The sequence below is a fragment of the Crotalus tigris genome, unplaced genomic scaffold (genome assembly GCF_016545835.1).
Source record: "Crotalus tigris isolate CLP2741 ecotype Arizona unplaced genomic scaffold, ASM1654583v1 scf7180000019924.707973, whole genome shotgun sequence".
NCBI lineage: Eukaryota > Metazoa > Chordata > Lepidosauria > Squamata > Viperidae > Crotalus > Crotalus tigris.
Genome location: NW_024097775.1, coordinates 447062 through 471541, shown reverse-complemented (window position 1 = coordinate 471541; position 24480 = coordinate 447062). Strand labels below are relative to the sequence as shown.

At 33.7% G+C, this 24480-nt stretch overlaps 1 protein-coding gene across 3 annotated transcripts in view; it reads right to left on the bottom strand.

Moving 5' to 3' along the window:
• Positions 1-24480, bottom strand: part of NYAP2 (neuronal tyrosine-phosphorylated phosphoinositide-3-kinase adaptor 2) — a 138601-nt gene that overhangs the window by 16440 nt on the left and 97681 nt on the right. For all 3 annotated transcript variants that reach the window (XM_039364904.1, XM_039364905.1, XM_039364906.1), the window contains 2 exons: positions 16893-17102; positions 10378-10481 (listed from right to left, as the gene is read on the bottom strand). In XM_039364904.1, the coding sequence (XP_039220838.1) occupies positions 10378-10481; positions 16893-17102 (314 nt within the window). The remainder of the gene's footprint in view (positions 1-10377; positions 10482-16892; positions 17103-24480) is intronic.

The following is a 24480-nucleotide window of genomic DNA, read 5'->3' as shown; positions in this document are numbered from 1 at the left end:
AAGAAAGATTGAAGGAATTGAATAAATGTTGCTGAAAGGCCAAATCAGGGATTTAACATTTAATTGTTTTATACCCTGAAGATTTGCTACCTAGGATAAAAAGTTATCTATGATTCTTTGCTGTAAATTATCATAGACTATTAAATTAATTGTGACATAAAAAAAGAAGACAAATCATGGGTTCCAATGAATAGTTTTTTGAATAAAAAAATGAGGTATATCCGTCATTGCCAAAGACTAGGCATAACAGGATGATTTTCTAAAAATGTTTTTTATATTTCATTAAATGGAGGGAATGGATAAAAGTTAGTCAAAATTGCTGTTCTTTCTGGTCTTCATATATCCATCTAAAAATCTGAAAAATGGTTTATAAGCAACAAAGCTGTGAGTAAGTAGGCTATCTTTACCTTCTGAAGAAGCTCCTAAAAAGGTTTGTGATCATGTATACCACATCTACATGCAGACAAATTATACTACGAATATTATTGAAACTGAATTGATGCCAGCCCACTGCCACCCAAGGCATGGAAAGTTCCCTTCCATTCAGTGGGTTTTTTCTTAGAATCATGCCTGTTGCATCACTAATTTGTTGACTGATTAAAAACAAATATCTGAAATTGATTAAAATCTTTATATATTGTATCTTGCTGAGATTGAATTGCTAGAAGTGCAGGATCAGGAGTTAAGAAACCACTGGATACTCAAATAATGTAATAGATATTTCTATGGATTCTTATTCACACACCCTTTTCTGTCTGCAGTCTTAGGGATGTGCTGAATTTTTGTTTTCTTGTAATATTGCAATTTCTTTTGTACGCTTATCTTCCTTCTGTCCTTCAAGAGCCCCCAAAGTTAAGCTAAATATAGTAATTTTCAGAACATTTGCATTCTACTTTTTGTTATTTCCAGTTTCTATCTCACTGACTGATCATAAATAGTTTCAGAGATTTTCATGGGATTTCTTATAACATTTTTACAATGTCACAGATAGACCTGTGGCCTCTCTTTTCTGCCATGAAATTCTTGTTCATATCAGCTTGAAATTAGTCTCAGTTATCTTAAAAATCTCTATTTCCAGATTATCAGGTTTTCAAATGATGGACAATTGCTTGTGTAATATTAGAATTCAAAGGATTTGTAAATCAAAGATACATGGCAGAAGTGTGTATTATTATTTCAACAACCAAAAGTAGCCCAGCTTTCTTGAGTATAAAACTCTACTTAGTTTTTTTCAATCATGTCCAAGGTCACATTTAAAGATGGCAACATTCAATCAAGTAGTGCATTCCTCAACATTTAGTGTCTTCAACATATATGAGGGAAAGAGGACAAGAAAGACTCCAAGAACAAACCAGCTGTTCATGCTGTCAATCAAAATATTGGTGAGATACTTTTATGAGTTGTAGAAATTTGCTTTATTAGACCAGCTAATTGTTAAGAAGGATCTCCCACGACACCCAGCACACACATCTTTATCTGCATAGGAGACAGTATTCTCTATGTGCCAATATTAGTCACACAACTCCTGAATGTTACATAAAAGAAGAATCAGTTTATTCTATTTTAAAATGAGAAGGAAAGCAGAGAAAGGAAATCTATGTCAACACTCTTATGAGGAAACATATCTAATTTGGGATCAGTTGAATAGAAAAACTATAAGGCAGTTAAATACTTGCTGCTGTGCTGGAAAACAGATTTTAAAATGCTAGGTTAAAAACTAAATTGCTTTTTAGTGTACAAGCAGTTGTCTTTGGGGGGAGGAAGTAGATAGTATTAAAAGAAAATAGACTAACGTCTCCCTCTAGTGGCTATCCAAAATAATAAGCTAAATCATCTGCAACATCTTCTAGAACCTTAATTAGAACTATACTGTGATTCTGCAAAAAGGTTGACTCAGATTCTAAAATTTAAGACTATATAATTATTATGTTAAGAGAATTTGCAAGAAGTCAGTCATAAATGTATGTCCGAACTATGTATGAAATGGTATCCTTGCTTAATGGGTGGGTTTTATAATTGCTAAGTTCTAAAATAATTTTCTTATTTGTAATTCATCATGTTATATGGACATAGATCTTGCATTTTGAAAATACATTTTACTGTATTACAGAGATCAGCAAAAATATAAGAACAGTCTAAAACAAAGTAAGATGTGACAATATGATGGAAATATCAAAGACAGGGATTACCAAATCCATTAGATTTTTAAAGATATTCCAAAGAACCCACTAACTGATTATGTCAAGCAAATGTGTTATGCTGCAACAATGAATTGTGATTTATTTAATATAGATTATGATATATAATTCTGTGTGAATTATTATTCTATCATCTCAGATTTTATCAGAGGGACTTATTCTTTGAAGCATCACTATTTCACATTTTCAAAACTTATTGATTCTGTAGTACAGATTCTATACTATTATCTGTAGTACTACAAATCTGTAGTGCTACAGATAGTGAATTACTGTCTCTTTCCTTTTCTCTTGTCTCGACTTCTCTATGAAGTTTTCTGTAGAACGTTTCAGCAAGATCTAGCTATACTGATAATGAACTGATTAGGGTTTTTTTTTTCTTCATTGCTTATGGCAACAGCAAATTTTACATACTCATCCATATTTTTTTGAATCTTTAAGAGAAACCATGATGTTTTATCATTGCTGCTTGAAGTAATAAACAAGTCTACGCTTTCAGAATTGTGGCAATTCATACATTAGGAGAAGAATTAAGAGGAATAGTAACAGAACATGGCAGCAGTATGTTCCTATAGGCCTAAGGTTATTGTTCTTTCTACTACTAAGACTGCTACTATTACAATTAATTTCAATTTTATTTGCTTTTTTCATTCTGAGGACACTGTTGATGAATCTTTTGTAGAAATTATAGTACAAATCCTTCATAGATATATGTAAATATTTATTTTTGCCATATTTTTATAAGAACTCATTGATATTTACAAGCCTATAAACTTCATATGAAAAAACCCATGACTTTAAATCCCAGCTGGGATAAATCACTTTCTGAAAGGTCCTACCAAATTTGTTGGCAAAGAAATGGTGTCAAAGTTCTCTGATTATGTTTAAAGAAAAGAAGTATTCTAAAGCAGGGCTCTACAGCCTTGGCAACTTTAAGACCTGTGGCTGGCTCGTTAAGTTAATAACATGGTTGTTAAGTGAATAGGTTTCCCCATTGACTTTGCTTATGACAAGACCACAACAGGTGATTACATGACTCTGGGGCACTGAAACTGTCATAAATATGAGTTAGTAGCCAAGCATCTGAATTTTGATCATGTGATCATGCTGCAATGGTCATAAGTGTGAAAAATGGTCATAAGTTATTTCTTTTTTCAGTGCCGTTGTAACTTTGAATGGTCACTAAATGTAGATAAACTTCTTATATATATTTCCAAAAACTCATTTCAGTCTAATTTTAGTATCTCTACACATTTTTGTATTGTTTTTGACTGGCAGAAAATAATACAAAATTTAGGAAACTAAAAATATTGACATATAATTGCTTTTGCCTTCATATATTCATTTGCAAAGTACAAAGTTATTAATATTTCTACTTATTATTGTTTTCATTGTATTGCTAATTTATAGCCTGGAATTCAAGTTGTCAACCCTTTCTTCTAATAGATCACTTATTTTTAACTTGATAGATAGAATATAATTCTCCCTTGCTGAAAACATTTCCTAAATCTGCTTCAGGATGAGGATTTCAATCAATTTAAGTCAATTTTTGATAATTTTTTTGTTGTACATCTTCAATTGTACATCTTCAGAATAGAAAAAAATTATAATTTTAAAAAGTGAAAGGTGGACTGAAAATGAAATTTATCGATGAATTAAGATTTCTCATTTCCTTTCAAGGATCTCATTTTGTATTGTAAAGGACAATTAAATTTAATTTTTACAGTGCTTTTTAGGCCCAGGTAGTTTTACTTCTCTTGGTATTGCTTTGATAGATCTAATATTTATTAGGAGTAGATGATTCTACTTGTGTGACTATTTGATAAGGATCATTGCATTAGTTCAATTTGAACTGTTGATTGACACATTCAAACTGCAACAATTTCATTCATACTGATTCAGAGTATAAAAATGCACATGGGCATGTGCAAAGTAATCCATATCAAATCAACTCAATTTAAATCAGTTTGGATATACTGAATATGAATTAACATTTATATTTAGAATAAGCATGTAAGTTGAAAAATTGATTCAGTATGGAGATTTAAGCTAATTTGCTTTCAACTGAAACTCCAAATCAAATATTCACACATCCCTAACAATTATGCTGTTCAGGGAAGCATTTGACAGTTTCAGTAGCCACTGACACATATATCAATAGAATTAGAAAACAGCAGGAATGAATTTCCCTGCTGCTTTTACAAATGAACCCACCTCCCAAAAGGCACTTATAGAATAATTCTAAAAGTGTTAAGTACCAAATCAACCTTAGCTCAACTCAAAAAGCTATGTAGGGTCAGACATTGTTACCATTTAAATGGAGGCCATCAGAAAGTCTTATGATTATAACCTTAATAAGACTATAGAAGAAGCATTCCAGAAGGAGACCCTGGCAAATAATAATACATGCACATGTCAATAAAGTCAAGGCCAAGCTTGACTCAATGGAGATTTTAAGTTTTAAGGTAATTTTTGCTCAGTTTTTCCCCAACCATGGTATCCTCTAGATATGTAGATTTAATTCTCAGAATTTGGGCAATGACTATGATGGCCAAGAAATTCTGTAAATATAAAGAGGGTTTAATTTTGAAAAGGCTACCCTTGCTGATGGAGTATAAGACTGATTCTTCTCATTCGTTTATATTTCCATTGGGCATTTTGTCCCAGAAATACTATCAGACTGATGAAGGTCTCCAATTACTCAAAGTGATGGAGAATTAAAGAATCTAAAGAAAATTCTAAAACATTGTTTTGCTTCTTAGAAATTCCTTTCCCAATCCTGGTTGCAGTAGATATTTCCATGTCTCTAAATTAGAAGTCATTCAGTGCTTTTGTCCTGCACAATATGATGGCTAAAAGGAATCCGGGCATTCAGAAGCAGAAGAATAGAGGTGCCTCCTTTTTTGAAAGTGGAGGGAGAAAGAACATTTTTAAAACAGTTATAATAAAATTTGAATGTGAAGTGGGTGAGGGGGGGGCAGATAAATTATGCCCTTTAGAAAATGTGGTTTAGACCTCAGAAATACAATAGGAAAAGAAGCACTATCCATGAGGATGGGGATTTTTAAATTATGATCAATTTTTAGTTATGTTCAGATACTCTTTAAACTTCTAGCTCAAGAAACTATTTCTGTACTGTCATAGTGCTATAGTATCCTAGTAGTGATAGCATTGTAAACATCTGCTTGAAAATTTAGATCCAGTTTTATGAATCATATTCAGTTCTGTAACACATTTATCCCAATATATACATTTTCCAATTCATTTTCCTTAACAAACACATCTTTATGCTGTCATTTTTCATATGCTGCTTGCATGAAGTTTTCCATAAATATATTACTGTGTATGGATTTTGATCCAAAAACTGCATCATAAAATTAAGGGGCAACCAAAGAATAACTATGCACATTCCTGTATTAATTCCAAAATAATAACTATAGCACTTTGCAATAAATTTCTCCTTATTTAATACCTCATTTGAACATTAAGTGAAGTTCTTTCCCCCCAAAATGCAGAAGAGACCCTATGCCAAGAAAAAAAATATGCTTGAAAATATCAACATTCATAAATTAGGTATTTGATTTTTCCCCATTTTTAGGCAACTCTGAAGTGCTGGTATGTGCTGAAAATAAAATAATTATAAGTTGATTGATAATATATCAAAAAAATCTGACTATTACTAATTAACATTACTATTTATTGAACTGAGTTTATAACTAACAACAAGAAAAATAAAGAATAAAATATAAAAAATAACAGACTTATAACATAATAAAAAAAATTCTGTCATGATTAGGGTAAAGTTTTAAAGTATTAAATGACAGGACAGCAACATTTTTTATCATAATTTTATATAAGTCTGCTTCATGTTATAGTGACCTAGGAATAATGGGATTTCTACTACAAAATACCTGAAGAAAACAAGTTGAAGAAAACTAATTTATAAAAATAGAATCCTGCACATTCATTATTTGCCATAAGATGGAGCCATTGATCCAAAACAGCTATTTGATTTTTTTTTTTTAATTACATATATTTACCAATGCTTTCTGACACCTTTGGAAATCTATCAATGATCCTTTTTATTTATTATAATTCTGAAGTGTTTCAAAAAGTAGTATAAAACTTTTTCAATTATGGGTTAAATCTAAAACTAGTCAGATTCTAAGGAGACCTTTTCTAACACAACATCTCTGCAGAAAAATCTTTGTTCAGTTCTGGGTTGGAAACTTCTTGAAGTGAGAGGTTCTGGCTACAATGACTCACGTGTCTTCATCGCCATATTGTTGGGTTTCTGCAATGTACTAACATTGCAGAAGTTACAGTCAGTTTGTAATGCAGTAGTCAACGTTATGACTGCGCTCATCGCTGGGATAACTTTATACCTATTTCGTGGGCCCTGCTTACCATTGCTTACCAATACTGTAGGTTTTTGGATACAATTTAAGCTAATTAGATGGATGCTACTTTCAACTTATAAAAGTTCTGTATCTATTGGCACATCTGTAAGGAAGACAGATGCTATAAGACTGCCTTAAATCAACCTGTTTGAGGACATCCATCAGGAAGAGGCTGCTGGTGATGTCCTAAGCTAGTAAGGTCAGTGGGTGATAAGGCCATAAAAATTATTTTACATAGTGATATCATTCTCCCTAAGATACTAGAGTGGTCCACTTGTTGATGATCTTATAGAAATTGGTAAAAGCATCCCAGAGTGCCTTGAAACATTAACTATTCTATCATTTGTGTTTGATGCAGCATAATTGTCACTTATCTATTTCTATGTTTGTAATATGTCTATGTTAGCATGGATGTTATGCTTTTTGTTTGGTTGCTGTTATAAGTAACTGGGATTGTCTAAGGATTTTGGAGAGGATGTTGATGATGATGATGTATCAGTGCCCATCATAATAAATCCACATCCTAGTATCTAGATTTGAGATATGAAATTATTGATTACTACAAAACTGGTATAAATAAAAATGCTGGAGATTATGTATTTTTTTAGAAAAGAAAGCTAAAGTGGAAGGGAGCTCAAGCACATTACACCTTCAGGCTTAACTAAAAATCTACAAATGTGAAGTCCAGTTAGTAAAGTAGTAAGGCTGGTTTGTACGTGAATCGGTAACCCTGAATCCTTAACACTGGGTGAATGTATTAATTCCTAAGTATTTTTACCCCAACTAGAAATAGTTATAGTTATCATTAGTTGATATAGTTGAGTTATCATTAGAAATTTCAGTTGATGGTTCATGTACGGCTATGACATTCAGACATGCAACTGGTTGTTTTAAGTTAATCTTGTAACTAAATCTATTTTTACTATTCTTAATGGATGTTACAGGCCAACCACATAAAACATAGCAACTCTAATGTTAGATCTTCTTTTATTTGCTTTCATCCATTTCCTCCATAAGCTAGTTAAAATATGAAAGTGTCTTTACCATTTTACATGTGATAATAGATTTCAAAACAAATGTAAATCAAAAGAGGGATTAAATATTGCCTTCATACTTTGGATTTAAGGAAAGACATTAATAACACTTAAGTGAAATAAGGCCCTGTTCCACCAGTTTTTGATCCTATAACGTGCTATGAGATAATTGAATACACTATTTCATAAGCTAACTCTTTCACTCATATAAAAATGTCATTGGATATGATCTCAACAATCATATAATAAAGCTAAGTATGTCTTCTTCTTTTCCTCCATGTTGTATACACAGACTGATGCTTCTTCTCTGCAACTTCTGCAGATGCAAAACTTCAGCATATTGCAAATAGCCATTTTAAATTGGATATATATTTTAATAAGTGCCTATTCTATCTTTCTACCTATCTATCTACATCAATTCCCAACACTGCATCCCATTTTATAATATAGCTAATGTGGCTACATATCCAAAAAAATATATAGCAAAACACTAAAGGGGTATGCTTATGCTGTAATTTTATGGCATGAGTGTTCATTTCAAAATAAGGAATGGATATGGATGACATACCATCATGGCAGGAAGAACATTTTCCAGTAATTATTTTATATCGTGTTTGGGACAATATCACCTTACCAGTCTGCTAAATAGATCCTCCTCCAGTCTACTCTTTCTCCCCAGATGATCTTGTTTGTCTCTTAACGTAATAATTTTGGTGACATTCTAGCCTGCACAAGTTACAAGAAACTCTACCCCTTAAGTTTGTAAGATGAGATGAGACTATCACATCTGAAGCATAAAACAAAATCTGACTACAAATAGAAAAAGAGCTCATTGGGATAAAAAGATTCTTGCCTAGTTCGTTTCCTGCTGTGCTAATTTGAAGGGTTTAATGAAGACCTTACAAAAGTTTTGAGGACCTGCAAAACATTCCAATCAAAGCATTCTGTCACTATAGGTAGTCCTCAACTTATGACCATAATTGGAACTAGAAATTTCATCACTGAATAGTGAGGTTTTTAAGTGAGTCACATTTGATTCTACATTTTTTTGCTGTGGTCATTAAGTGAACCATGTAGTTGTTAAGTAAAGCTGGCTTCTGCCATTGCTTATTGGAAGCTCCCTGGGAAGATCACAAATGGTGATTATATCATGCAGGGACATAGCAACTCCTGTAAATACATGCTAGCTGGCAAGCACATGAACTATTATCATGTGATTGCAGCAATGCTGTGATTGTCATAACTGACAATGCGAGAGATCATCAGTCACTTTTTCAGTGCCATTCTAACTTCAAATTATCATTAAGCAAATGATCATAAGTTGAGGTGTGCTTGTATGTAGAATTGTTCAAATTTTCAAAACCTAGGATAGCATTGTATCTATATGAGCTGGCGGCAAACAGACTGAAACTTGAGACACATTTGGGAAGAGAATAGTTGCTTTCTGTTATGAGCAGAGAATCTCAAATGCACTATTTATCTACAACACATGAATATATTTATGGGGAGTAAATTACACTAGAGGGCAATATAACTGTAGAGTCAAAATGTGGACTAATATATAGAAAGAATCATAAATCACCTAGAAAAAGCAGCTGAACAATTAGGTATGGTCTACAAGTCATATCAATGAATCACTGTGTTGAGAAATAAAAAACCAAATGCTTCTTGATAAAAATTGAATGAGACAACTTTTCCCTCTCCGTATATAAAGATTGCTTAGAGAAGCTAGAAAAAAAAGTTATTCCTAACAGCTTTTATCCAAAGAATTATATTTCCTTTAACATATACATTTTTCTCAAACAGTTTGAGGACCATACCTGTGCTGGACCAGTATGGATCAGAACAATACTAATTTGCATATTGCCACAGAGCAAAACCTGCCCAGTACCCAAATATTAAATAACATTGGACCCCCACTATTGAAGGAAAATACAAAACCATGTCCAAAGAACACATCAATCTCCCAGGTATTCATAGTCCATAAACAGCTTATTGTAAGGTCTTTGCTATTTTATAAAAACAGGATATTATGAACCAGTCCCAATATGATTATATGTAATTTATGAGTTTCAGAGGAACAAAATTACTTCAGACAAATATGAAACAAACTTTTTCTTAAATTGTGTATTTTTGAGTATGTATGTGCATGATTTATGTGTGTATATATACTATATATATGTATACACACACAATCATGATACACACACACACACACACACATACACCCCAATTTTATTTAATTATTCCTGCACTAAACTCAAAATGACAGAATACAAAGAGATTCAAGTTCAAACTGTGTATACAAAGTCACTGAGAAGTCTAGTACAAAATGGTATAGACAAGATGCTTAAAAGAAATATACATTATATAAAACTCAAATTTATAAAATGCTGCTTTTCAGCAGAATTTTTCAGAAAAGAAAATTACTTCACAGGACCATTTTTAAGAAACAAAACAAGATATTCAACGAATACACAGAGTAAAAACAGGATCCATATTCATATTACAGAATGGAGACAAATAAATGTTAAAGAGGAGACCATTGCAAAGAAAGCTTGATGCTAGAAACGATAAGGTTTCTTTGCTTATGAAAGGGAGACACACACACATATATCATAAAAACAGAAATCAAATCAAACACGCAGAAGAACAATTTACAATAACAGATGGTAGACAAACACAGAAGGGAGAACATTTGGCATGTGGCATCACAGGAAGTCATTCACGATTGGCTAACGATGGTACCTGGCTCGGTTGCAGTTCAGTGGCTTGCCTGAGAGGAGGAACAGAGGGAGGAGGAACACCTGATGTGGAAGCAGATCTCCCTAATCTGCAGCTTGATTTCAGTTCTGGAAAGAAAATGAATGGATTAGAGAAGACTTCTACAGTTTCTTAAATTAAGAGACCAGTCTGAATAAATTGTAGCTCTGGGGCTTCATAGAACTTTTCAACCTTTTCATCATGGCTGCTGAAAATGAAGGCAATGTTTCCTGTCATTTCAAGTTGGAAAATCTGTAAAAATTCTAGCAGAAACTCTAAAATCAGTATCTCATGGGTGTGTTTCTCTCCCAACACTAACTTGAAGGAGAATATATCTTTTAATAGTGTCTTGATAACTATTTCATACATAAACAAAATATGTGTGGACTTGGTAGCTGTGAATATTTGATGAAAACAAAGGATTGGTTGACCCGAAAAAATTAGAAGTTTTTTTCTACCATAATTTCCATTGTCTATAAAGATTCCCAGTCATCCAGGTCATAGTTTTCTCAAAGGTGTTTTTTTCAAAATGCAACTGGGCTGTTTCTTGAGTAAGAAGACTTTCATCCAAAAAGCTGATGAAGCAAAATATTTTCTTTGCCTCAAAAAACAGTCCAGTTGCCTCTTGAGACATAATTTCCATTGTTTTCCTTCATTCCAATAGAATATGAAGTGGTCAACTTAGTACTTATCTCTTAATAGTTATAAATATGTGTAGATTTGGTAGCTGTGCATGCTTGCTGTTAGACCACCATCTTAGACCATTGTGTATTGCTGAGCATAAAAACAAAATCCTACAAATCCTTGCCTACCACATTTTTCTGAGTTGTTTTCTTCCATTTCAGTCTTTTCAGCTGGGCATGCACATCCTCCTTAAAGATTATTATGTCTATAATAACAAAATCCTTTCATCTGACTTCAAAGAAAGAAAGAAATGGTATTTGTTCCCTTTTACTTTCTAGGATGATATGTCTGTAAAAATGTCAAGTTCTCTCATTTTAGAAGTTTCCTGTGAACGCTCCACTCTCTTAATTTTTTGCTTCCAAAATACTGGAAAAATATTTATTAATTAATAATTTACAAGAAGATAGAGAACAAATGGAGATGTTTTATTTATACCAACTGCACTTTTCATTTGAGAGACTATTGCTGCTGTTCACATGATGAATGTTATTATATTTATCCTGCATGACCTGGGAGCCCCCAGATAAGTTCTACCATTGCTACTGTTGGCCAACACAGCTGGAAATAATCAGAGTGGGGAAGGCTGTAAAGTGTATTCATTACTATACAAAATTCAAAAATCTTACTTATATGTAACTAGGAATGAAATGCTGAAATTTGCATTCCAACACTGAAATTTGCATTCCAACAATCTTTCATATAATTTTTTTTTCTTCTGGTTTACTATTTCATTTTCAGGATATTTGGACATTTATTTTGTTGTGTTTTTGAGGTCATTTTGAGGCCAACTCAAGCCCTCTGCAACTTTTTGGCCTCCTATACTTCCTCCCTCTAGAGAAGCTCCCACACCTTTGATTTAATTGGTTTCCTAATAACTTGATTAGTTTACCAATTTACCAAAGTACTGTAGAATACTTGTAATCTAGGTCCTGCAGTGAATCTGTCTTATATGCTGGCCAGAAATTATAAACAAGATGTATTTTGTGAAAATTGGAATGTTGCTTATACTTAAAAAGGCAAGTGACTTGCTAAGAGCCTAATTTAAACCTATAGAAGCTTCAGAGTTCAAACTGTCATATTATATGTTGCCAGTTTCTGAAACTAAATAATAACATCTAGATCAAGGGTGGGCAGCTTGCAGCCCATGTGCCAGTTATAGCATCTAATGTCCTTTTTTGCAGACCTTGTAGCACTTTAGAGAAAGTTGGAGTGGTTAGTACCAAAGATATTAATTCTTTGGGAGAAGATGAATTATTGAAGAGATGAAGTAGCAGTCCTAATTCTTGGGGTTTAGAGTGGTGTGTTGGTGTAGCAGTTAAGGCATCAGGCTAGAAACTGGATGACTGTGTTTTCTTTGCTTGCCTTAGGCACAAAACCAGCTGGGCAAGACCCTCCCTCTGAGCCTTAGGAAGGAGGCAATTGCAAACCACTTCTAAAAAACCTTGCCAATAAAACCTATCCATGCAGTCTCCAGGGATCAGAATTTGGAAGGGGGAAAAAATAGTAAATACACATTTTCTTTAAACTCTTCACCATCACCACCATTCAAATGCATTTTCCTGTTTTTTCATGTTTCAGAAGTTAAAATCGATTTTACAAACCACAACAATCATGCCGTCACAATACTACAAATTATACATGCACATTTCCAACATGAATTTTTTAAAAAATGTAATATCACTCCTTTTCCTTCCAGAGACACATTATACTAATTCAGTTTGACATAGGAAACATCCCCACAGACACGAAACAGGTAGGTCCTTGCAGTTCAGATCACTAGGAAAATTCACAGAGTTGCAAATTTCATATTGCAATTATTTTAATTAATATTGCAAATAATATTTTGCAGGCAAAATTAGTTAATAGAATTTCCTTTTAATAAAAAAAAGAACCCTACAACATTTTTTTTTAAAGCTTAGGACCTAGTTTGTAAGATGTTCCAACGGGATCAAATCATAGTAGTGTTAATGATAGTAGTTATAGTAAAAATAACTGAGCAATGATGCAGGCAATCAAATAGACTACACTTTAGGAATATTTTCTTATCTGCCAAAATAAATGTGTAGCATTCTTAAAATAAATATTTACGTCATTATGCACTTATGCACTTATTTTGAAACTTTTTCTACACATTACAAACTTATTATCTCATTGAAGACCTTTTTATTTGAAGAAATGATTCTACTCATCTCCTAAGTACTGTATGTCAATGAAGGTAGGAAGGTTGGGGTTGCTCCTTCAATTTTCAGCTGACTCTTTTATCCAATATGTGGAACAGGTCAGACATGCCATTTTTATATGATGGGATATGAGGCCTTGGCTTTCTATATAGTAACACAGAAGTTAGAATCCATCCCAGTCGATATAAAGATGCAAAATTCTCCACAACTGCAATCAGAATTATTAATTTTTTGGAAATACTCCTTGCATATCATTTATATTTTATATATTTGATTCAGCAGCATTGAACAACATACATACTGGGATTATGTACATACACATTTTTGTAAACAGGGATAGTGAGGGTATAATCCTGTATATATTCATCTATTAAATATTTGGAAATGAATTAAAACCACATTTCAAAGAAGAAATGGGAAAGAGAGAAGAGCAGCCCTTTCCACAATTTTATCATAACATCTAAGTTTAAGAATCAGATAGAATGGGTCCTTTATTTTTTTTTCTGTTTTGCTAAATGATTTGGCAAGTATTGTATCTGAAATATTAAGTTATTAAAAACATTCAGACAGAGGCAACATAATATTTGAAATATTTGGAAATGAGATGCAGTGCATGCTTCCAGCAGCAGATGGCAATGCAAAATATCATCTCCTAGAAGCTATAGGCTTGTAGAAAATGTTCTTCAAAATATCCACCATTAAGCTCAGTAAAGAATTCCATTTTGTGATCCCCTTGTGGTCTTCATTGAAAAAGCAACAGCATATTCTTAAGAAGGTGGCATGTATTAAAAAAAATCACTGAAATCTGTTTCTTCTCTGAATTCGCTGGTGGAAGATGTCTTAAAACCATCAGAGAAAAAACATCCTTGCAACATTATTGAAGAGCTACAAAATAAAAAATGAACACAGCGGTCAAAGGCAGCAATAAATTTGCAGATTCAGTAGGGAATTAGTTTGCTCTCAGTGGTACAGTATTGTAGTATGTCACTTATAGTGAGAAAGACCGAAGTGGTCAACATCACATAGTAGCAACAGTGAATTCTACAACAGAAGGACAAAATCCAGAGCACAACTGTTCTTTAGGATGGATGAGGACTTAGAGGACAGAATGGCCTGTTGCTTTCAATTTTAATTGTAGTGGAAAAATGAAAACTACTATGAGTTTCCTTTATCTCACTGCGTGAAACCAGTCTCAGCTGAGTACCATTCAGTTGTTAGCTGGCTCCATTGCTGAGATCATTTTACTCATCCTTATAGCAAGCAAGGACAATTTTTATAAAGAAGTACTTGATTTGGCAAGTAAAAGAGAAGTCAACTACTATATTTTTTTTTTAAAAAAAATTGTCTCCAGATTGCTAATCTGCTTTTTATACTTCTAACCTTTAGGTCAAATTCCACATGAAGAAAACTGAAATGTAGGTAACATACATCCATAGGAAATATAGTGTTCTAGTTGCAAATAAAAATGGCACCAGTTAATATCCCAATGTGCTTTTTTTTCTTACAATTCTGCTGCAGCTGGATAGCTTGGGATCCAAGGAAAAGATACAGCAACTTTAACCATTGTCAGTGGGTGGTCTATTAGTACCTCCACGCACATATCATTTTCCCCTCCTTTAAATCTGAAGCAATGTAAACTTGATAATAGCATTAGTTTTGTTCTGCTCCTTCTGTTTCACAAAGCAGGATTGTAGAATTGGGTCTTGACTGGGTAATTTCAGTTCAATATCTGGGTTACCTTTGAGGTTGAGCTAGAAGTTGAAGCTGGTCCAAATTGTCATGGCTAGGTTGCTGCTAATTTGCTAAATTCAAAGTGCTGTAAAGACATACAATGTCATATTGTTTGTAAAGTGTGTACTCCCTTTTGTATCTGCCTAGCAACTAAAATCTACTGGGGATATCTTCCTGAGGCTTCTTTATATACTAGCAGTGTACTATCTAGCAACCTATAAGAGATTATTCTGGTTGTGAAATTCCCTCCTGCTCAGAAAATAGTTGACTAGTGCTGAGAATGTTAAGGTAATCTGTACACTGGACTTTTTGTTTAAGTGGAATTCCAACGTCCTAACTCTTAAACTGATCAACTTTTAAGCATTTCATTTTTTAGATATTTTTATTGCATTTGTAAATGTTCAGTAATATTTAGTTTATTGTAACTAATTTAAATTATTTCCCAACTGGGGATCTATTTTGTAACACTAAAGCAGATGAAAAATGTTAAAAAAAATCATTTTAATTTTTCCAAGATCTTCTCCACTAACAAAATGACAAAATGCATATGCACAGAATACATAGTTATAGTTAGTATTTCATACTTTTTAACCTAACCATAAGAAGACTTATTACAAAATAAACAGTTATCATGGTGTCAGAGGTGCTATTGTTGAGGAATATAATGGGTAAGTAATGTGCTATCTAAATCCATTTTAATGAAACTCATTTCATTTTGTTAATAATCTCAGTTCATTAATAGACTATTTTTTTTCTTTCATAGATTTGGATTCTAGCCAGTTTTGGGAAGGAAGGAAGGAAGGAAGGAAGGAAGGAAGGAAGGAAGGAAGGAAGGAAGGAAGGAAGGAAGGAAGGAAAGATGGAGTATATGTGCACATACATTTGTTCACATTAGCAAGTGAAACTATTTTATGTGGGTGTTTGCTTTCATTCAAGTCTAGCACTACCAGTCCAGACATAAGTGTAGTTCAAGCCATCATATACCTCAACATACTAAGTCTTCAGTCTATTAACTAGTAGGCCAATAACAACATATTTGGAAAGTGCAATTGCTTTTTAAAATTTAGGGCAACACACATTCACTCTTTATTCCAATTTTTAATATTAATGAGTTGGCTGAGTAGTGATAGTGACTGATTCAATTTTATTGAACAATAGACCATTTCTTGCTCTCCTGAAGATATTTCAGATTTCAAATCTCATTTCACTCAGCCAATATGACCAGTGGCAAAGGTAATAGATTATTATATCATATATCATATATATTACATTGTAATATAATACGAGAGAGATAATCATATAGCTAAATAATAAGATACCACAATGCAAAACCTTCGGAATGCATTCAGTCTTTAAGATGAAGCATTCCGGCCACTAGAGAAGAGGATAAGGAAGGAAGAAAATTATGGAGATGGCCCTGAGAGGTGAGTTCAGAAATCATTATATGTACAAAAAAGATGGAGGCATTTCAGTTTTTTTTTAAAAAAACCATATTAGAAAATCATAGTAAAATCATATCTTAAAAAATCATAGTAGTAGTAGATGAATTGATCATCAGTTAAAATAATAGTGCAATACTATAACCTGTACTTGTGCAATACTACTTATAAAACTAATCAAAATTTCACAAGTGTATACAAGAATGCATACATAAAAAATATCTTATAGGAAATTAAAAAATGAGAAGAACTAAAATAGAATGCAATTAGACAAGTATTTCCATGTTCTTATTTGGCATATAATTTTGGCCAAAGAAAGATAATTATCACCTGATTACAGTTAGTTGAGGTACCCTCCATGTTGAAGCAATCTTGATTTTGGAGAACTGCACAAAACTTTTCACTAAAAATCCATAGCTCTATTTGTTTATTGTACTGCTGTGCTGATGGGTCTAACTATACCTACCTGAATTATTATTTCCTGCCAACATGGTTGGACTAACAGAAGACCTTCCAAGTCGGCTAGACACAAGTGATGGTCCTGGTGTTCCATCCCATTCCTGAGCTTTTATTGGCTCTCTGGAAGATGACCCATGATGACCTCCTTTTTCTTTGTTTTCCAGCTTTGGTAATGGTTCAGTACTGTGACTTCTGATCTTTAGTTCCTCTAATGGTTCTGCAAAATATGCAAAGTTCATAATCCATTATAAAGTATAAATTAATTGCATCCATACACCAATTTTTCCCAGGTCAATATGCTACTGCCTGAGCTCTACTGTAAATGTACTATACAAAAGACCATAATAAGCAAAAATGTAAACAAATTAATCAAGAATTATAGATGCTTCATACTACTTGTGACTTATTTGGATGGAAAGACTGCAGGTAAAGTTAGAAATCTATTTATTTATTTTATTTATTTTGTATCCTACCTTTATTATTTTTTTTACAAATAATATAAGGTATGTTCAAATATTTCATGAAATCATCTTGTAAGTATAACTCTTATGTATATTTTCTCATTGATATATAAAATTCAAGCTGAGGTCAATTCTGGATAGTATTTCCATGCCACCTGCTGTGAATATCTTCAGAATAATTTTTATTACAGAAGATGTTTACTCTAAGTGAAGCACAATAAATATTAATTAAATTGTATTAAGCTTATCTCAAAAACCACAAGATGTCTCACCAGTGGAAGACTGAGTTATGAAAAGAATCAAATGTTGGAGAAATGGGACTATGAAGAAAATTCTACAGTGATCAGGTTTCCAAATTTCTACTGATACACTGTTGGAAACAGACTCTCCTTTTTATGCCTTCTATTCACACTGACAGTAAGGATGAAACAGCATGTAGTTCAGATGCAACTTTGACTAAACATAACCACCAAAATAAAAGAACTGAAATGTTGCTGACTTAGTTGAGATTATACTTAGATTAATAATTTTAAATTGTGATCTAACAGCCTCAAATATTCTTTACCTCTATTTCCCTTATAGACTGATGCAATGAAAGAAAGAAATCTTTACAGGTATCTCATCCCATGAATAACTACTTTGCTTGCACCCTCTCCTATATTTATCTATAAAATAAATAAGTACATTGTTTATACTGCAAAATAAAATCCAATATTGTTGGACATTCTTCTCATGTTTGGAAGATCTAGTAACAATGATTGATGAATCCTGATTTTATAGAAATTTTACCATTGCTTCCTATAAATCAAAGGAAGATAACTATGTTCTTAAGCCACAGCCTTATGAAAAAAATTAAAAACATTCAATGTGGAAAAAACACTTTAGATAAATGGAGTAGCACCATTATATAATTCAAAGCTCATCAGGATGAAGAACTAATACCAGTTATAGGTAAAAGTCGGGTTTTTTTTTCTCATAGAACACCCAGAACGGAGTTCCGGCACCTTTTTTGGATGGAACCTTGTAGGGTAGGCAAGGTCGGTTGTATGATGTGTGAGTTCCGGCACCTTTTTTTTTTTTTTTTTTTAGAAAAAAAGCACTGGGTAAAAGGGATGAGGAGATACAAGAAAGTATGGCTCAGATTGGAAGCTGGGATGCTCAGGATTCAATAAAGATGTATTTATATAAAATCTGTGATACCTGGATTAAGAATGATATATTCAATGATTCTGTTCCAAACTATACTAGCTACAAATTCAGAACACTGGCATTGTTTCTCTCCAACTCTTTGGATAAAATACTGCAAATAATATTAACAGTATTAATCAATTCTGTTCATTTAAGTCATTGCTGTGCAGACATGCAGTTTGCCACCAACAGCACATTTAATATATTTTCATGATAAAATTCCCTCCTTGGTTTATTTAAAAACTAATGAAGCTATAAGGAAAAAAGCAGCCTGAATGGATCTGTAGTCCACCAAAGTTTTTTTTAACCTACATAATATTGTGCAAAATAGTGTACAAAATATTGTGCAACAAAATTGTGCAAAAACATAGCTTTAAAATCACCAATCTGTTTCTAAAACTTAGAAAAAACCTGAGGGGGACATAAAACGGGGGAAATCATTTAGAGAATATTGTTGTCTGTATGCATAGTGATGAATTTGTTTCTTGATTTAATATTCTTTGATAAATGTGAAAAGATAATTTATTGTGCCCAAAGTTTGATATCTCTTGCTTCATCTGAATCCATATTTGTGATTTTTCTCCTGTGGCCCTATTGTTTTTAGTTTTACAAATTAAGTTTGATAATGTTTAACTGAGATGGAGCAGAAAGCAATTAATAACAGAGTACATCCATCCACATTCAGGACTTATCTCCCTATAGTTTTTCATATTCATCAGTTCTACTCCAGAACTAGAATAACTAAAGTTATTTGAGAATACTTGTTCATGAAACACAAATTAATATTTCAATTTCCATCCATGACAATGCATCCATGTGCTACATAATTTTTACAAATTCCAATGAAAGAAAAAAAACTGAAATAGAAAAAGATGAAATAAAAGTAAATGAAATGAAGAGCGCATCTCGATTGACTGTTAAAACTCAGAAATGGGACATTTTACTTTCACTTGGCTATAATGAATGAAAGCCTTTGAAGTTTGTGCAAAGTAGAAATTCCATAGTGTGGTTCCATCGGGCATCACTGTCTTCCCAAGATGTTGCTGCTGCTGTTGTTGTGGCTCCTTTTGTTATGGAATTCTGTATCTGGAGAATTATACGATCTCTCTCATTTCCAGCAGTCTATTCAGCAGGGAAAACAAGTCTGCAAGGATGTACATCTTGAGAGTTGGATTTTCTTTTCTAATGCAGTTTTTTTTTTTAGATTTTTCCCCTTTTTGTCTTATTTTATTATATGCATCCCAGATTTTACCTATTAGGGCAGGTTATGAAAATTGCAAACCAATATACAAACAAGCAAAGTTTAGTATAAAACTAGATCTATGCCTAAACCAGTTTTCATAATTATAAGTCCTTATTTATGGGCAAAGAAAAGGAGAATAAAAACACATCCACATTTTTTTCTTGGTAGACACAATACTAATGTAGATTTACTTCCCCCCACTTTTTTATCGCTAAATGGTAACAGTGTTGAAAACCTGATTTCCCCATTTCTAAGGGAAAATTGTGATTCAACACAAAAGGAAAAGAGAAAAATGAAGACCATTTAGAGAAAGTTCTACAAAACAGGCTTATTTTTTGACCCAAGTAGAATAGAAAAGTTAAAATATCAGGCTTTTTTTTTTTTTTTTTTGGCAAAATGTCTCTTAGTGAATTATGACTTAACTCTGCACAATAACAGCAGGCAGATACATCAGAGCTGTGGGAATGCTTTATCGAAAATTCTTATTTTCAAATGAATATACTCTACCTGATTGATCTGGCACAAGCTTTCCAAGAAGTTATTAACTGATATAATTTTATTGTTATAATTCTGAGTGACAAACTGCAGAACAGGTTTTTAGCAAGCAAACAAGGTGTAATTGAAGTATCTCTAAATGAGGACAATTCTCAGCTAGTCTTCTCTAAATAATCCACAATGCATCAGATAACAGCCCTTGTATTATTCATTCATCTTTCCCTGCTATCTGTTATAAATCCATATATATTAACACTCATTTTAGCAGAAAGCAGTATTTGATGTGAAATTATATGAAGGCCACTGTTGTAACTAGCTGTACTTCCAAGCAATGCTGCTTCACAACAATGTCAGCCTGTTCGAGGGTTCATCCTATCAGGGTGACTAATTGTTTATCTTTACAAATTATAAAAAACTAATAAACCACCCTCCCCCCCAACATGAACTATTAACTGAATGGTTCCTGAGCATTCTCATGGCAGTGAATTCATACAAGCAATTATTAAATGGCACATCACTGAATTTCTTAGATCATCTAAGCTGTTTCTGGGTCAATATCATGATTTTGTCCTGTTTGCAAGTCTGTCTTTCTGTTACTTATATAGTAATGTATTTGTAATTGTTCTCAGATATCACTAAGCTTTTTCTCCAGCTATCCTGACTTTTTTGTGATTTTCTTCTAAAAGAATGATATTGTTAGCAATTGTGCTTCTGGAAACCCCTTTTAAGGATTTCAACAGCTTTTAAACTTATTTTTCAAATAACTTGTCCAGCTGTGAGATCCTTCTTATTGCTCGAGGAATTGAAAAAAACACTTTTTTGTTCTTTGATGGTCAATTTTAAATTTCCTTATAAAATGAACTCCTTGTATAGTCACTTTGCCTTATTGTCCTTGTTACTTCCACTTCCTCAACTAAGCTTTAGCCACTGATTGTATCAAATATACCCACTGTATCAAATATACTCAAGTATAGCTGATTTCCTTGTGTCTTCTGTCTTTTGAAGGAGAAAGGAGAGCAAGGAGAGTCAGGAATTTCCTGGAAGGATAATCTATGCAGATCATTTTTCCAAAACAAATGTCAGGGTAAAGTCTTTCACTGCTACAATTTCATTTCTTTGTAAGGTCTGCATTATCCACATTTTCTCCTTGGTTAGGCAAGTAAGAATAGACATCAACAACACTACTGCTTTTATTTGTTCCTTTACTTATTATATCCCAGATATTCTCAACAGCAATGCAAGTATAGACATTTGGATTTCTGGATAGTAATCTGGTGTACCTGCTTTGAGTATTAATTAAAAGTTAGAATGAAAATTTGCCATTTCTGTTCCAAAAGCCAGGCACTAAACAGGATGGAGTGCAAAACAAGCCTCCAGCTGCTTCCTACTATGCTTTCCTGCTACCTAGGTATTTTATATATGGCACCCAATCTTTAAGTGGATTCTTAAATTTTCCCACTTCCTATTCCCTGCCAGGTGCTATGCCACCTCCTCTTCTCTGTTTATATACTAAACCAGCTGTGGCTGCTACTAACTCCATCTTATCAGTCCACCATTATTTATATCAAGTAGCATACAGCTCCTCCTCAAAGAACTTAAGTGTACTTAACTTAGATTGCCATTTTCTTATATCTACAATACATTATAAATGACCATTGTAATGGAATAACAAGAAAAGCTCTTTCATATATAATGCAGTTTGATTATAATGTTGAGGAACTTTTGAATTCATTAGCGACTTGGCAAAGATCTACATAGCAGCTGCAAATCAAATTTGCAATTCAATAACACCCAGATGCATACATATTTAAGGAAAAATGCTGCTCTATAAACTGATATCTAGTGCAATATTGTGGCCAACAACGTAGACCTAGATTAGGGTCTCTTTGGTTCAATTCCCTGCTGTATCACAGAATTATTTGCGTGAGCTTGATTAGTCAAACTTTTTCAGACCAATCCAATAAAATAAAATTTGGGCTTTTTCAAGTCTTCTCTGAAGCTGCATCTCTGTTACATAAAGACTGATAGTGAAATATAGAAAGCATTTCAGAAAGGTGGAATCAGAACCATATCTTTTTTTGGGGGGGGGGATCATTTCTTACATTGGAATTATCTAACTTCTATTCTGTTTACATTTTTTTAATTTCTCCCTTGTTATTGTTTTAAGCTTCCTAGAGTAGCCCCATGGCAAGATAGGCGGCAAATAAATTTAACAAATAAATGACAAGAAACTGTTAAAAAGGAGCATATCCTCATGGTTAAAGAGATATGACAGAATTTAATGCAGGTGATCAAAAATAAAATCCTTCCAGAATGTATAAGGGTCAGTATAAAAGGGGAAAAAGTGACATTGCCATAGGTGTATATTACAGGCCGCTTAAGCAATCAGAAGAAATAGATGAACTCTTTGCCAACCAGTTAACATGTAGGAAGCATACCACAGTAGTAATGGGAGATTTCAACTATCCAGATATCAACTGGGAGACAAACTCTGCAGCGAGTGGGAGATCAAACAGATTCTTAACCAACCTAGCCAACAACTTTATCATCCAAATGGTGGAGGAGAAAACTAGAAGTAAAGCTAAATTGGACCTAATTCTTACTAATAGAGAAGAAGTGATAGAGGGAGTTGAAGTTGCCAGAACCTTGGGTGAAAGTGACCAGGTCATACTGAAATTCAATATAATGCAAGCACAAGCAATAGAATATAATCCAACCAGTGTCTTAAACTTCAAAAGATCTGATTTTAACAAACTCAGAGATAACCTAGGAAAGATTCCATGGTCAAAAATCCTAAAGGGGAAAACAATCCAAGAAGTGTAGGAAACTCTGAAAAATTTGATCATAAAAGCACAGTGCAGCATAATACCACTAAAAAAGAAAAATAAGAAATTCAAGAGGAAACCAGCATGGTTGCACAAAACTCTCTCTGACAAACTGAAAGATAAAAAGGACAAGTGCAAAAAATGGAAAATGGGACAGATAACTAAGGCTGATTATCAGCAGACAGCCAGAACATGCAAAGATGAAGTCAGGAAAGCAAAAGCTCCGAATGAACAAAGACTTGCAACAGAAATCAAGGATAATAAAAAAAAGTTTCTTCCAACATATCAACAACAAGAAAAAAGTCAAGGAAACTGTAGGTCCACTAAAGAGAGAAGATGGCAAGGAAATAACAGGCAACAGGGAGAAAGCAAAGCTGCTAAACTCATACTTTGCATCAGTTTTCACACAAAAAGAAACTATAGCCCAGTGGTGGTGAACCTATGGCACAGGTGCCAGAGGAAGAACTCAGAGCCCTCTCTGTGGGCACACGTGCCATTGCCCCAGCCTTGCTGCCCCCAGTGACCCCCTCCTCTCCAGCAGCCCCCCTGAAGGAGAGTTGCTCTCGAGTGTGACCCACATGGGCAGCCAAGGACATGACAGCCAGGCAGCATAAACAAGACTGCCCTCACACCCCATCATGAAGTTGATGCTGCAGGGCACGGGCAGAGGGTGTGTGGCTGCCATAGCGCTGCTGGGATGCCTGGGCGATCTGCAGCGGACCCTGGAGGTGGTGAGCGGCCCTGTGGGCAGGTGGGGCAGGGGATGGGGAGGCAGAGCGGGGGCAGAGCAGGCAGGTGGAGCGGGGGCTGGGCCAGTTTTTGGGCATTCACTCTAAAAGGTTCACCATTACTACTATAGCCCAATATACCCCCAAAAAAACCACTGCAAAAGACAATCTAGAAACAAAAAATAAAAAAAGCAAGAAAATGGTAAGAGAACACCTATCCAACCTTGATGAATATAAATCACCGGGACCCGACAGATTACATCCCAGAATTCTGAAGGAGCTGGCAGATGTTATCTCAGAACCATCGCACCACATCTTTCAAAAATTCTGAAACACCAGAGAAGTACCTGAGGATTGGGAAAGGGCTGATGTGGTTCCATCTTCAAGAAAGGGAAAAAAAACAGACCTAGGAAGCTATAGACCAATCAGTATACCTGGGAAGATCCTGGAAAAGATAATCAAAAAACAGATCTGCAAACAACTAGAAGTAAACAAAGTTATAACTAGCAGTCCACACGGGTTTGTTAAAAACAGATCATGCCAAACTAATCTTATTTCATTCTTTGATAAAGTGACTAAATTAGTAACCAGTGAAATGCTGTGGACATAGTATACTTAGATTTCTGTAGGACATTTGTCAAAGTAGACCACAACC